Genomic DNA, 15,218 nt, shown 5'->3' with positions numbered 1-15,218 from the left:
AATTTATTTAATACACGAGTTTCACAATTTGAGTTAAATTACTGAAATGAACTTTTCCACGACATTCTAATTTGAGAAGCACCTGTATGTGTGTGTGTGTATATATATATACTCTCCTTAATCCCTCCCTGTTCTAACTTTTACTAATCTGAATGATGTCTAAAACAGTGAAAACTTTAGATATTGTTTCAGTCATATCAGTTGTAATAGCTCGTAAGGACAGATTTAAACAGATGATATTTTATTGCTTGATGCATTATTGTGTCCCATTCGGTGAGGACACGGACTCAGATTTGAGAGTGCTGGATATGAAGATGATCTACTCACTGCGATTTGTTTTTTTGTATGACTGCGCAGAGCAAATTAGACAAACAGTCCATTACATTTTTTTTAGACAAACAGTTTCATTAGATAAACAGTCCTTACATTCCATCATTTAGAAGTAAAAAAATAATTCAGATATAATATAAAAAATATCCTGTTTAAAAAAACAGGATGTATTATATACAATATCCTGTTTCAAAATTTTTTTTTGAAATATTATAAAGGTGCATAAATCAATAACGTTTATTAGATTTTAAACAACAATTTAATAGTTTTTTGTGAAAATAGTTCAAAAACGAGTTCACCCTTTAAGTAACAATTGTCCGATGGACTGTCAATTCTGTCACCGCATTGTTACTCTACCTTGGTAACAGAGTTTGACGGTAACAGAATTGACCATTTTCTTTATATTTTGTCAAAAACTCCACTTGCTAGCATAAATCTAAGAGCACGACACTACTGAAATCATGATTAAAAGACTTAACGTGTGCTCAATAAAAAAATCTGTTTTCCTTTTGATATTGTGGTAACAGATTGACACTTTATAAAATAACTTCTGGTGTAAGAACTTTATAGATTAAAATATTTACTTATTGAGAGCACATTTGGGAAAGTGACAGTGAGGGAAAGGGACATCATTTCCTGTATCTTACATAGTTGTGGGAGATAATTCCACTAATTTAAAGACAAAGAATGATACGGTAACAGTTGACGCAAGATTTACGAACACACGTTTTTAAAAGAAAAGGTTTTCTTTCTTTTTAATGTTGTAAAATTAGAAAAATTACTCTTTAGGGCTTTTATAAATAAAATGAATGAAATATTACCAAAAATTACAATAAAATATTTTGATTACACAATGATACATGATGGAAATGGACTAATTCGGACAACTAGAAATCATGATTTTCAGCTATTTAAGCCACTTTTTGCAAAAAAGTTATATTGTTATGGACTGTAAAACAATAGTAAAAAAAATAACCATTTGAAAAAAGCAGGGGAAAAAAATGACTTTGGACACCAAATGTACCTGCAATTATAGAATCACTCAAATGATTAAAATGCTTCCCACATGCACTATGGTTTCTCTCTAGTGTAAGGGAAACAGGCCAATTTAGCTCAAAGGCAATCATTTAAGATATTATAAGGAATTTTAAGGCTGATCACAGAGTCGGCCAGTGATTCATTGAATGAGTCGTATAACATCAACTATGCAGTGTTTATTGAAATCCAAAATATAGTGAAAACACTTAATTAGCACAATAACCAGATCAGCAGTTTAAGACATGAACTTGTAAGCACAAAACACAAGATACTTCTCTTTTCAATATGAATAAGACTTTATTGGATAAATCTAAGACTATAAAAACTAATCTAACACATAAACACACTCACTCACACACTCATACAAGTTGCAGGAAGAGAGAAAGTGAGGAAAGAATGTTTAAGAGAATAAAAATGTAAAATCCCAAGTTTATAGCAATATGTGCAATTGCATAGACCTGAACAACCATCAATCACTTAACTAACCCTCGCACTGAGTTCCTCATTGAGGCTAAAATTTATATTACATGTAGGGCTCTGAGATATATTGAACGACATGATAATGCGCATATAGTCAATAAATCTGGTTCCTTGATTAGCGCTAAATCGCCATCACCTGCTTTCAAATGGAGCGGCATTTAATAGACAGAGCCGTAGATCACTTACAAGCTATGCAATATCGGGTTCATTATCGCAGATGTATCGCCTTCGATAATGAACGCGATATTGCGTAGCTTGTCAGTGATCTACGGCTCGATATATCTCCCAGCCCTAATTACATGCACCAGTTCAGCTAGAATCTGGAGGTTGTACTTGCGTTGCCTTTGTGTTAAGGGATTCCCTTTGTTTTCATCAGTGCAGAAAGTGGTTTCCCAAGGTTGCTGATTGGCTGGAAGTTCAGTGGTCGCTGAAGTCTTGGGCGTTGGCTGAAGTTGTGGAGTTGTGGGCTGGTTGAAGTTTTAGGAGGGCATTCGAGGTCGGACTCGGAGACACGGCGTTGCGGCAAAACTTAACTCCGAACACAAAACTCTCAACGGAAAAGAAATTAAAGTAGAAGCCAGCAAGAAGAGCGATGAGACCAATGTTTTTTCTTCTCCTCATGGTTTTCGAGGAGCAGCTGGCGTGTAAGCCAGAGCATGCTCAGCAGCGTCAAAACACAGTAGCAAAAAGGCAAGAAAAAGCATAATTTGATGGTGTCCGTGTTTAGTTTTTAAACTTGGCTGTTGGACCCATCCAAAATAGTGTGCTCAAAACTGTTAGCTGGTGGACTTGCTTCAGACTTGTGGCGCAAGTGTATCATGGACAGATTTATGACGTTGTCTTGTTATCCTGGGCCTCTTTGTGGAATTTGTCTCTTTGGGTTGTTCAACACCAATGTGATCGAATCTTAAATTGTCTGATTCGCTCTGATACCCTACACTAGTGTGGCTCTTCTTATGTTTTTTCAGGACTACTGACTGACTGAATCTTTGGTCGCAGTGTGAACGCTTATAAGGTTTCTCTCCAGTGTGAATCCTCTCATGTGTTTTCAGATTTGCTGACTGATTGAATCTCTTGTCGCAGTGTGAACATATGTAAGGCTTCTCTCCAGTGTGGATCCTCTCGTGTGTTTTCAGATTTGACGAATAACTGAATCTCTTGTCGCAGTGTGAACACTTGTACGGTTTTTCTCCAGTGTGCATCCTCTCATGCTGTTTTAAACAGTTCGCTGAAATGAAAGTCTTTTCACACTCAAAGCACATGTACTCTCTCACACCAGTATGTCTTTTCTGATGTTCTTTCAAATGTTCTAGACGTGAAAAGCTCTTTGCACATAGAGAACATGAATACGGCATCTCCTTTGTATGAACTCTCAGGTGTTTCTTCAGAACTGAAGGCCAGAAAAATGTCTTGCTGCATTGATCACATGTGTACCGCTTCTCTCCGGTGTGGATGTTCATGTGTCCTTTAAGGGTTTCTGGTTTTGTGAAACTCTTTCCACACTGATCACACATGTACGGTTTCTCTCCAGTATGAATTCTCATATGTGCTGTAAGGTGGTTTTTTAGTGTGAAACTCTTCCCGCACTGATCACATGCGTACGGTTTCTCTCCAGTGTGGATCCTCTTGTGTGTTTTTAGATTTACTGACTTATTGAATCTCTTGTCGCAGTGTGAACACTTGTACGGTTTCTCTCCAGTGTGAATCCTCTCATGTTTTTTCAGCAGTCCTGACTGATTGAATCTCTTGTCACAGTGTGAACACTTGTAAGGTTTTTCTACAGGGTGGATGTTCATATGCTCTGTAAGGTGTCCTTTTTGTGTAAAACTCTTCCCGCACTGATCACATGTGTACGGTTTCTCTCCAGTATGAACTCTCATGTGAACACCAAGACTATATTTGCATGGGAAACTCTTTCCACACTGAGCGCAAGACTTCTTGGCTCGTGTTTTCTTTAAATATTTCTGTTTGGTTTGAGAGCAACTCAAAGGTTTTTCTTCAGTTTTGACAAGACTTTTCTTCTCAACTTCACTTGGTTCTTCATTCTCTTCAATCAACTCTGAAATCAAAGTAAAAATCAGACTCAATTTCAGTAACTAGTTTAAAAAAAGAGAGCTATAAAAGGACATAAAAATTAACCCTGATATAATGGCGAAAAGTATATGATTGCTATACAAAATTCTGATCATTTTGGTGCCGTTTTATAAATTATATGTCCCTGAAACCTTCCAAGAATGAGGTAAATTGATCTTCAAATTATTATTTTGAAAACATTGCAGGAACAAATCCCATGTTTCTAACTATTACATACATTTGTTCAACTACACAATTATTAGTGGTTCAATGGATCACAAATCTCACGGTTCGGATCACATTACGGTTTTTGACCCACGGATCGGACCATTTTTAGGATCAGCAAGAAAATAAAAATATTTCAATTTTAATTGCTTTTCATTTATTACTTAAAGCGAAGTACTCTTTTGATGCCACAGCAAATACTACTAGATTAACTAAGAAAGTTTATGATTAAAGAATCAAGAGAACAGCCAGTAAAAATAAGAATACACTAATTACAAGCATAGATGAATACAACAGAATGTTACAAATAAAATAAGGTTGGTAGTATTCAAATATAGAAATGTAATGATTAGGGAAAATAACACTGCATAGTGTTCACTGTATCAATTAAATATAGATCTTTTTTTTGGAATTGTTTAAAATTTGCTTGCTTGTGTAAATACGAACAAATGATAAACTTATACTCTATTGTGGTTAAATTTTGCAATTAATCCGCGGATCACATGTGTGTCCGTACGGATCACGGATCAGCTACGATCTGTTCAACCACTAACAATTATCTATCAAATTTCACTGAAAAATAAATAAATAAAAAAGTCCCAAGTTTTTGCTATATTACTGCACAGCTCTAAATATTTTTTCCTATTACAACACATCTAAATCTGCTTGATGCTTTATAACCTTCAGCTGCATTAATGAAGAATCAAGAATAAACACCAACCTCTTTGTTCTCCAGTGTGCTTCATTGTGCAGGGTTCTGGATCTCTAATTTTCCCTCTTTAATTCAATCTTTGCAGATTTGAGCGCTTTCTGGTAGTTTGATGCTCATCTTCACTTGTAGGCTGATGGAAATATTCCAGCATTTATTGGTGAAATCACTGATGGTGTGATTGTTGTGGGAGGAGCTTCACTGAACATTAATTTCTGTGTGGAAGCAGCAGATTTGCCAAAAGCAACAAAATAATAATACTATTTTTTTTTTACTTATTTACACATTCAAGAATTAATGTAAGTGAATCAGATGTCTGTATTACTATATTAAAAGTAACAGCATTGACAAAAAAAAAAAAAAAAAAAAAAACTTAAATTTGAAATGCTCATTCAGTAACTGCACTCATATTCACACATTCTATACATGTTCTTTCTTTTGCAACCTTTTCCCATTTTCGTTAACAACTCCAGGACAATAAATACATTAGAACGCACAATATCTAAATATAGTTTGGTTTCCTAATAACAGCATTCAAAGCACTAAAGTATTTACATTATGAGCATGTTGTAGTTTTATACAAGCAGAAATCGACAGTGATAAAATATTTAAACAGAAAGAGCCATTTAAAATGTCCCACTATCTAGGCTCAATATGAAGTATTCAGCAGAATCTGTTCTTAATTTTAACCATCTAAAGTAACGTTAACGTAACTTACTACAACAGATCTGATTTGATCTGCCTGAGATAAACGTCAGAGAAATAATGTTATAAAATCACATCAGCAAAACCTGATACCGGTTCTCATGCATTCCCCTTACAGATCACAATACAGCAGTGACATTATCATTATAAACATAAAAACAATCATTCGCGCGCACATACAGAAACACAAAATCGCTCGGGTCTGAATGAATTAAACATGTTTTCCACACATGCTTGTTGCCTGCTGTTCTAGTGAGTGTTTAAGCCAAAAGACACAAAAGCGCTGTACTCCTTTAAAACAAGGCAGAAACGACCTCGCATACTGTTGCATGAACATACTTTGTAAAGTGTGTTTTACTGTTTAAAATACGAGCAATACCACGAACTGCTCACCTCATTTTAGAAGACTCGACGCTGAGGGAGCGCGCGCTACTGATGACGTCTTCTTTCTTCTTCTTCTTCAGTGGATTTATTAGCGGGACGCATACCAGAGCTGTATCAAAACTCTCACCAAATATAATATAAAAAACAAACATGTGTGTGTGCGTGCGTACTGTATGCGTGTGTGTGCGCGTGCGTGCGTGTGTGTGTGTGTATAGATACATAGATACTGATAAATAGGACTTTTTTATGCTATCAGAATTTTCTGGTGAACTGAAATTTCATAATCCTTGTTACCAATTTCAATATCAAAATAATAATAATAATAATAAAAAATACCAGCCGAAGTAAAACCAAGCTTACCGAACACAAGTAAACAGTCACAGATTATAATAGAACAAAGATACATACGAAATCAACCTACTTGAAAATTAAAAAAAAAAAAAAAAAAAACATTAATACATTAATTCTTACTTATTTAACAGAAGTGATTCGGTCAAGGACAGTGAGTGATTTTCTTTCTGATGTTTGATTTACACTAATGACACAAATGGCAACAGCAGCTACATTAGGCTCCTTTAGAGGAACAGTTCACCCAAAAATGAAAAATTCTGTTGTTGTTCTAAACCTGTATGAGTTTCCCTCTTCTGTTGAGCACACAATATATTAAGAACTATACTGGTAAACCTGTGATGCAATTTGCTGGATGTTGCTACCCTCAGTGCCCTTACGAAAAAGAAGTTTATTCAAGTGTGCTATTAGTATACTTCTTTTAAACTAAAAATAATAAAGTATGCTTGTAGTTTACTTTTTATGTACTTCTCAGAAATGGACTTTATGTACTCCTCAGAAATATACTTAAAATGACATTTAAGTATACTTGACTTATACTTACAAAAAGTCTTACAAAAAATATACTTTAACTTTACTTAAGTATACTTAATAAAATAAACTTGAAGTATACTACTTTTTGGTAAGGGTGCCTACACCAGGGGCAACCGGTGTTGGTCTTGGAGAGCACAGTCTTGCAGAGTTCAGCTCCAACCCTAAGCAAACACACCTGAACAAGCTAACCAAGGTCTAAGGGTTACTTGAAAGCTACATGCAGGTGAGTTTTTATCAAGGTTGAAGTAAAACTCTGCAGGACTGTGACTCTCCAGGACTGACACTGACCATTCCTGGCCTACAACAGCTTCACTGAACAACACCGTGGTTACACGGGTGGTGTGACCAATGCACGAAGGATCTGGTCAAAGAGCTTGTCATGCCACATACTGTATGAAGAGGTGCTTGGAGGGCAGGCCCCACCTTCAAAACCATATTACAGAGGCAATGGGAAGGTGTGGGATAAAAAAACAAAACAACCACCACTCAGCCACAGGTATACATCAGACAGGAGGGTCAATAGAAGAGGAAGAGGTACAGGATCTGCCCAGCTGCCAAATACAGATAAGTCAGCGCTGGTGTTCAGTGTCAGGCCTGTTTACAAGGAGAACAAACCTGTAGTTGTCATTTGTGAGGCATGTAAGCACTGAGATGACAATTTGAGATGGCACTGTACCTGTGTGATTTTATTTTGTTAGTTTTATTTTCATCAATTCGGTCAAATTCACTACAGTTGTACTACAGACGGTTCAATGTCAGTGTTATCAGTTATCAGTGATATGTGTATGTTATGTGTGACAAAGTGGCAAATAAACATATTTAAAGTGTTAAATGTGCTGGTCTAAATAACTGCTAAAATAAATAATTTAACAGAATGTCTTTATTCTTTTGTTTTATTGACATTTGCATTTGGAAACAAAGATGAAGTTCTCAGGGTGAATGCATACCTTGACTCTAGGGGTCTAACAACTAAAAATCAAGTCAGGAATCTTGGTGTGATTCTGGAGACAGACCTTAGTTTCAGTAGTCATGTCAAAGCAGTACCTAAATCAGCATACTATCACCTTAAAAACATTGCAAGAATTAGATGTTTTGTGAAGTCAGTAGGAGTCACCAACTGTTTGATTACCAGCAATCTTCAAAATATCTTCTTTACACAAAATTGACATGACACCTCAAGTCTTCCGGAGTCCAGTGACACGGTCTCATCATCGGCAGATGTGCCTTCCCTCTGCCATATTCAACAGAACTTGTATTGATAGTTTTGACAGGACGTGCCAAGCCTATGATTTTAATAAAGAGAAGTCACCAGCGGATCATAGTCTGGTGGCTCCAGAAGTGTAAGTGTGTTACCAGACACTGCAAGGTAAGGCAAAGTCAGACAGTCCCCATAACAAAATCTAAATACTTGATTGTTTTCCATGTGCAGTAGTACGGCAGTAATGTACCTTGTATCAAGAGGCCAGTCTCTCTTGCTGGGCCAGAGTCAGTGGCTGTCCCTCACTGTATCCCTTCCATCACTGGCTTCCCCTTTATTAAACTCCAGGGCCAGCTCCTCTGCTGTGGTCAAGTCTTGGGTTGGAGGGCCACCCCCATGCCAGATATATGAGCCTTTTTTTTTTTCAATGCTAAAATCAACACAGACAATAAAATATGGCAGCAGACACTAATCACCAAATTTGGCTTTTTTTTTTTTTTTTTTTTTTTTCACACATCAAGTCACTTACCAGCCTGCAAAATGTTCTGGTGCTTGCTGCCAGGTCCTTTTTTGGCCAGACGCGCTTGTTCTTTAAGAAGGATAGATACATAAGAGAGATAAATAAAGTTTATTAGATAGATAAAAACAGATCAAATTATCAGATTAGATTAAATCAATTAAATAGAAAACTAAAAACCTAAATAAAAATAGATAAAAGAGGCATGAGATAGATCAAATAGACAGATAAAATGAACAAAATAGATCAAATACTGTAGATGCACATAGTGGATAAGTGGGTAAGCCTGGCAGACAATAGTGGACCAACTGAATGCATAAGTAGTCCAAATAACCAGTGCTCCACTGAAGCCATCATAATTACAATTCAAGGAGTTATTTGTCATTTCCCTAAATAAACAGTTGGACACTTTGCCTTAAATGTGACCAGTGGACATGCATGTTACTCATGCAAGCACATGTATGATTAACTGCAAACACTTATACACTATACGCATCTATTTGATCTATTTTGCTCATTTTATCTGTCTATTTAATCTATCGCATCTATCTCTTTTGTCTATTTTTATTTAGGTTTTTTTTTTCTATCTAATTGATTTTATCTGATCTATCATCTGAAATAAAACTTTGTCTTTGTTTTATTAAAGAAACTGTATTTCCCTTTTTACATATTATATGTTTCACCTCTTCATATGTTTCCATTAGAAGCTGTTGCTCAGTTGGCGAGAAGTATGCCGCTCGGGTTTTTATCCATTTTTGCATCATTGATTCTGTGATCGATCCCGTGGTCTGTTTAAGAATGCCGTGAATGTGCACTTATCCCAACTATCTACACTTGGCTTGACAAAGCTGCACGCTCTCATCCTGGCTTAGCAAAGGTGCAACAGACTAAGCCAGGATGTGCTGATTGAACTAGGTCAAGCCGCGCCTTTTCTCTTATCCTGGCTTTCTTAATTCTACTTTTGTGCAATATCCCTCAGATGTGCTTAATCAGTAAACATGATAGTTGAGCTTCAGTAAACGTGAATAGAGCAGAATACGGCTGGCACACAAGAGAGGAGTATGGAGTATGTATTTAATTTATATTAATCTCTTGAGAGCTGCCTTTGTCATAAAAGTTATTAAAATGTGACATAACTGTTACTCAACAAGTGAGCATAGCGAGTTGCATGCAAAACGTTCAAGCTGAATACCTTTTGCAGATCAATTCAGATTTGCATTATGCAAGTTATTTATAATTTACTCTATTATTGTAAGTGTATTAGTTTTTTTTCTATCAAAAACATGACAAACAGAAGCATATGATTGCATTGCCCTGCTGAAAAACACAAACAAACAAACAAACAACAACAACAACAAATAATAGAAACCATCACATACATTTTAAATGGTTCCCACTACAAATACCAGTACAAACATTACATACTATCAAAGAAAAAAAGAAGTGTTTTCAGTAGTATGTTTTGGGCCATATTCCAATAGGATTTATTGGTTTTAACAAGCCACCAATAGAAGGCGACAAATTACCAGTGGAGACCCACAGGGACCATTACAGTCTCCAGTAAAACCAATACGGTTACCATTATAACCTGTAAAACAAATTCTGTGATGGTTTATATTGTTGTTGTTGTTGTTGTTGTTTTCCTTTTTTTCTGCAGTGTGGTGTATCTTTAGAGTATCTTTACTGCATATTGCATAAGCTTTATGTGTATTACTGATATTTAACTCGTATACAAAGAAAATGTGTTAACCTGACATTTTGAACAGGATCACTGTACTGACCATATAGACACTGTATTTGTAAAACAAATCACGTGACAAACACATTTCACCAAATAAAATAGGTGGTCAGTAGAGAGTTTTTTATAGCTAAGTAGCTAGCTAGCAAATTCACACAGATGGCTAACAGGTTAACAAATGAAATGAATTCATCACTTTGTGTTTTGTGAATTTAGTTAGACTGGTCTTATTTGCATAACTGTAAGATTCAGGCTCTTAGTATATTGTTGGGTTTAACTGTCATAACGTTTGATTTTAAAGTAATATTTCCTGTGTATGTGCACGATAGCACATAAAGTTTACTGTGTTCATTCTCCAATATGATTTACACCTAACAGTTGACAAACTTGGCCTTGAAAAAAGTAAAACCATCTGCATGAATGGTAATCTGAAGTAGGAGGCCTTATGATAATCTCTTCATTTGTTTATCCAATCAATTCTGAGAGTCTTGGTTCTGAAATCAATGAATATGCATAACAAGAAGATATATATAAACGGTGTATCTGAACAATGAACTGTGAAGAAGGAGACTGTGTGTGTGTTTCCTTCTTTGTGTGTGTCCGCCACACAAAGAGGATCTGAAGCAGAACAAACGAATAAAACAGAGCAAAGTTTGTAGTACATCTTAGCTGAAGAATGGATTTTTCTTAGCCCAGATATGATGACAGACAGTTCTTGTTTAAATGCCTGTTGCAGTAATGAAACTTTTTTAAATGTAGCTTTTTTTTTTGTAAATAAATCTTTATTTAAAGTAGTTTAATGACAAAATGTTTTGCAGCTAATTCAGCTGTGAATTGTGTTCCCGTCTCTGCTGTCTCCAGTATTTCCAGCAAGAAAAGAATCATGTATCTTCTGTGGCCTCTGCTGTTTCTTGTTTCAGCCCAATGTGAAACACTGTTTGGTTAGTAAACCTTTGCTTTTTAAATTTGAAATACAATGCTTGCAATACTTGTACTTGATGGATTTTCATGAGTTTTATCAAAATAATATGTCACAAATATATTTGTAAATAAAAAAATAAAAATAAAAAATCATCTATTCAGTGGTGTATTGTAATTTTACAACCGAACATGTCTGTTGCAGCAACACTTGCACATGAGGTTAAACACTTTATTTACTGCTTTAAACATTTCCTGAGTAGTTTTCATTAAAATCTCTCAATCTCTGAATCTTCTGTCACTGTCTGAAGATGACACACCGAAGCAGCCAACACAGGAGGGCAGCGTGAGACTTGTGGGAGATCTGGCTTCATCTGGTCGTGTGGAGATCTATCATGATGGGCGGTGGGGTACAGTTTGTGATGACGGATGGAACCAGGCTGAAGCACAAGTTGTGTGTCGTCAGATGGGTTTTTCTGGTGCCATAACAGCTACGTCTGGAGGACGCTTTCCAGCAGGTATAAACTCCTCAGTGACGTTTGATTGTTACACAACGGTCTTGTTTTGTTTTGTTTGTTTTTTTTTTTTACCCAAATTCTGTTGATTTTTTTGAGGCTGTGGTCCAATCTGGATGGATGATGTGAAGTGTAATGGCTTGGAGAGCTCACTATCTAAATGCAGCTTCAGGGGTTGGGGTGTTTATGACTGCACACATGAAGAGGATGCAGGAGTCGTCTGCGAGGCTGGTACGGCACAGCACAGACATTTAAGAAGTCAGGATTAATTGCTTCATTTCCACTTGTGTAACTATTGTAACAATAGGGCCTACTGGCAATTACATCTTTAAAATATTATATGATAATGTCAGACTATTGGCAGGCCTCTGGGTTTTCACATGATTTTGTTGATATAATCTTTGAACCTTCTGTCACTGTTTGAAGATGACAGACCGAAGCAGCCAACACAGGAGGGCAGCGTGAGACTTGTGGGAGGTCTGGCTTCTTCTGGGCGTGTGGAGATCTATCATGATGGACAGTGGGGTTCAGTTTGTCATGACGGATGGAACCTGGCCGGAGCACATGTGGTGTGTCGTCAGATGGGTTATTCTGGAGCCAAAAAAGCCACACCTGGACGACAATTTCAGGAAGGTATCAACTCCTCAGCACAGTTTGATTGTTAAATACGGGTCTAATTGTTTTATTTATTTATTTACTTATTTATTTTTAAAAATCTAATTCTGTTGATTTTTTGAGGCTGTGGTCAAATCTGGATGGATAACGTGAAGTGTAAAGGCTCGGAGAGCTCACTATCTGAGTGCAGCTTCAGGGGTTGGGGTGTTTATGACTGCACACATGAAGAGGATGCAGGAGTCTGCAAGACTGGTACGGCACAGCACAAACGTTTAAGAAATCAGGATTAATGGCTTAATTTCCCCTTGTGTAACTTTTGTAACACTGAGGCCTACTGTCACTTACATTTATATCTTTAAAATGCTACTTGATCATGTCACAATACTGGCCAGCCTCTGGGTTTTCACGTGATTCTGTTGATTTCAAATGTATGGATCAGGGTGGAAATAACTGACTGATTTCATCTAATAGCCTACAGTAAAAACTGGAGAAAAGTCATGTAAAGCCAGTCTTATCAATATTTAAAAGAAATTAAATCAAAACAAAATAAATGGTGGTACAGTAACTGTAGTTTCATTGTCTATAAAACAAAATTGTTTTAATTTCAGGGGATCCACAAACACCAACCCAGAGTTTAGTTCCTGTAACGACTCAGAAAAGTATGTTTGTTATTTGTGTTATTGAGGATTTCTACCCCAAGCATCTCACTGTACAATGGAAAGTAAATGATTCCAACATCTCTATACTGTCAAAACTGGAGTATGAACAGAACGCTGAAGGTCTTTACACAGCGTACAGTCTTTATAAAGTCAGCAGAGAGACATGGAACACAAATACTTTCTATACCTGTGAGGTCACACACCAGCAAGAAATATTTACTGTAATTAAGAACTTTAATGGTAAGTCATCTAATTTTGGTTTGCTCATAAGCTCACACTCTCTCTTCTATAAATCAAAATGTACACATTTAATATTTTTTTCTTACTCCTAGCTAAATTCTCACTGAAGCTGAAGCCACCAATTGAGAAAGAATTATTTGTCAATGGTAAAGTTGTCTTGGAGGCTGTTGTTTCTGGAGATACACAGGCAGTGAAAGAAGCTTCAGTGTCATGCAAAGTGAAGAATGAACCTTTAATAACTGTACCAGGAACTACAGACTTTTATACGGACATTTCACAGTTTATAAAAGTCAACAACATCATTGTTGATGCTAAGAAATGGTTTGATGGTGAAATGGTCACCTGCACAGTTCATGACAAAAACAACAACAGAGACATCAAGCAGGAGATCTTTTTTGATAAAGGAGGTAAATAATCAATACAAATAGTCACATATTTGAATTCATAAAAATTATGAACGTTTGAACATAATTGTAGTGTCTGACAGAAAATACAAGCGCATTTGAAATGCTTAGATACACTGTCAAAACCTGTCTTGTTAAACTATTGTTATTCACTATAGTTTGATTGTTCTGTTTGATTGTTTAATGAATCTTTATCACTTTCTTTAATTCAGATGGACGGAAACCCAGTGTTGTCATTTACAGACCTGATAATATGCACGCTGACAGCATCTCTCTAGTGTGTGAGGTCTCCAGCCCTAAACTCGGCAATGTCTATTTCATGTGGAAAGTGGGCCATAGGCCTTACATAAAGGGCTCAACCAGCGCTCCTATCCATCTAAAGGACTCCACGTCTGTTCTCAGCATACTAACAATGACAAAACAGGAATATGAAAGGCACAACCCCATCATATGCACAGTCATACATGCCAACATGGATAATATGAGCGCTCCTATACAAGTTTCAACATCCCAAAGTAAAGAGAAAGAAGTGTCATGTGATTAATGTTCAAGTGCTGTACCAAACAATCACAGTGTTTATCTGTTGTTCACTTCTATGTTCTCCAGTGCTTCCCCTCACCAAAAAGTAGTATACTTAAAGTTCATTTTATTAAGTATACTTAAGTAAAGTTCAAGTATATTTTTAAGTATATTTTATGTAACAAGTATACAAATATCAGTGTTCTAGTAGTATACTTGTAAGTGTATTTCAATATTCCTTGGGACTAAATTGGCCCACTTTCCTAGTATATAAAAGTATACTTTTAAGTATAACAGTAGCAAACTTTGAGTACACAACTAATTTACTTCTATGTTTGTAGTTTGTACTGCAATTATACTAAAAGTGAACTTATAGGTATACTGAGAGTTTACTAATTAAATACTTTGTACACTTTGAAGTATAGTCTCAGTAAACTACTAGTTCAGAAGTTTTATACTGCAAGTATACTCATGAGTTTTCTTTAAGTAAACTTTACATCATACTTTATGTACTTTACTACTATGTCCCTATTTAGGTTTTAATTTGTATATATTTTGTTATATGAATATCTGAACATACAAAACATCCAAAGAAAGAGCAGGGTATCTGCTTGTAAACAAAAACATTTTATCCTAGCTTCATGCATTCTTATTTAAACACTTTAATGTGGATAAGTTTCATTAAAAAAAGCTGAAAAAAGACTATGAATTGGATTCAGAATAATAATCAAAATGTAGATGGAGTCGATCAACACCTCAAAACTCTTCATCGCTTAACGTTAGTTTTGTTACCATTTCATGTCAGATGATCGTGTTACATGTGTTAGTATCTTTTGTTTCTTCTTCGCTTGTGTTTTTTTTTTTTGGAAATTCTGTGTAGTAGCGCCCTCTACCGTATAATATTGAAAACACAGATTCTAGGAGCACAAGTATAGCTCAAAATATATTAGACTTTTTCTAAGTATAAGTATACTTAAATGTCATTTTAAGTATATTTCTGAGGAGTACATCAAGCCAATTTCTGAGAAGTACATAAAATGTAAACTAAAAGCATACTTTCCTAATTTTA

General features: G+C 35.9%; 2 protein-coding genes and 1 gene segment (V, D, J or C); 2 read left to right on the top strand and 1 right to left on the bottom strand.

The window, feature by feature from the left end:
* Positions 1 to 2,142: 2,142 nt before the first annotated feature.
* Positions 2,143 to 6,065, bottom strand: LOC109062284 (gastrula zinc finger protein XlCGF52.1-like). Its single transcript, XM_042719428.1, has 3 exons — positions 5,954 to 6,065; positions 4,868 to 5,070; positions 2,143 to 3,907 (listed from the first exon to the last, which is right to left on the bottom strand). Exons 2-3 carry the CDS (start codon positions 4,890 to 4,892, stop codon positions 2,643 to 2,645), a joined length of 1,290 nt encoding a protein of 429 aa, XP_042575362.1. The 5' UTR covers positions 4,893 to 5,070; positions 5,954 to 6,065; the 3' UTR covers positions 2,143 to 2,642.
* A 5,081-nt stretch (positions 6,066 to 11,146) lies between these two features.
* Positions 11,147 to 12,617, top strand: LOC122136691 (neurotrypsin-like). The gene is made up of 5 exons (XM_042721111.1): positions 11,147 to 11,220; positions 11,509 to 11,715; positions 11,812 to 11,943; positions 12,139 to 12,345; positions 12,451 to 12,617. Exons 1-5 carry the CDS (start codon positions 11,163 to 11,165, stop codon positions 12,615 to 12,617), a joined length of 771 nt encoding a protein of 256 aa, XP_042577045.1. The 5' UTR covers positions 11,147 to 11,162.
* A 324-nt stretch (positions 12,618 to 12,941) lies between these two features.
* LOC122136429 lies at positions 12,942 to 14,371 on the top strand. The segment is given in 3 exon segments: positions 12,942 to 13,226; positions 13,319 to 13,633; positions 13,843 to 14,371. Coding segments are annotated over 3 exon segments (885 nt in total).
* The last annotated feature ends 847 nt before the right edge of the window (positions 14,372 to 15,218 follow it).

The sequence above is a fragment of the Cyprinus carpio genome, chromosome B3, assembly GCF_018340385.1.
Source record: "Cyprinus carpio isolate SPL01 chromosome B3, ASM1834038v1, whole genome shotgun sequence".
Taxonomy (NCBI): Eukaryota; Metazoa; Chordata; class Actinopteri; order Cypriniformes; family Cyprinidae; genus Cyprinus; species Cyprinus carpio.
Note: the sequence above shows the minus strand (reverse complement) of the source record. Positions and strands in the feature narration are given on the sequence as shown.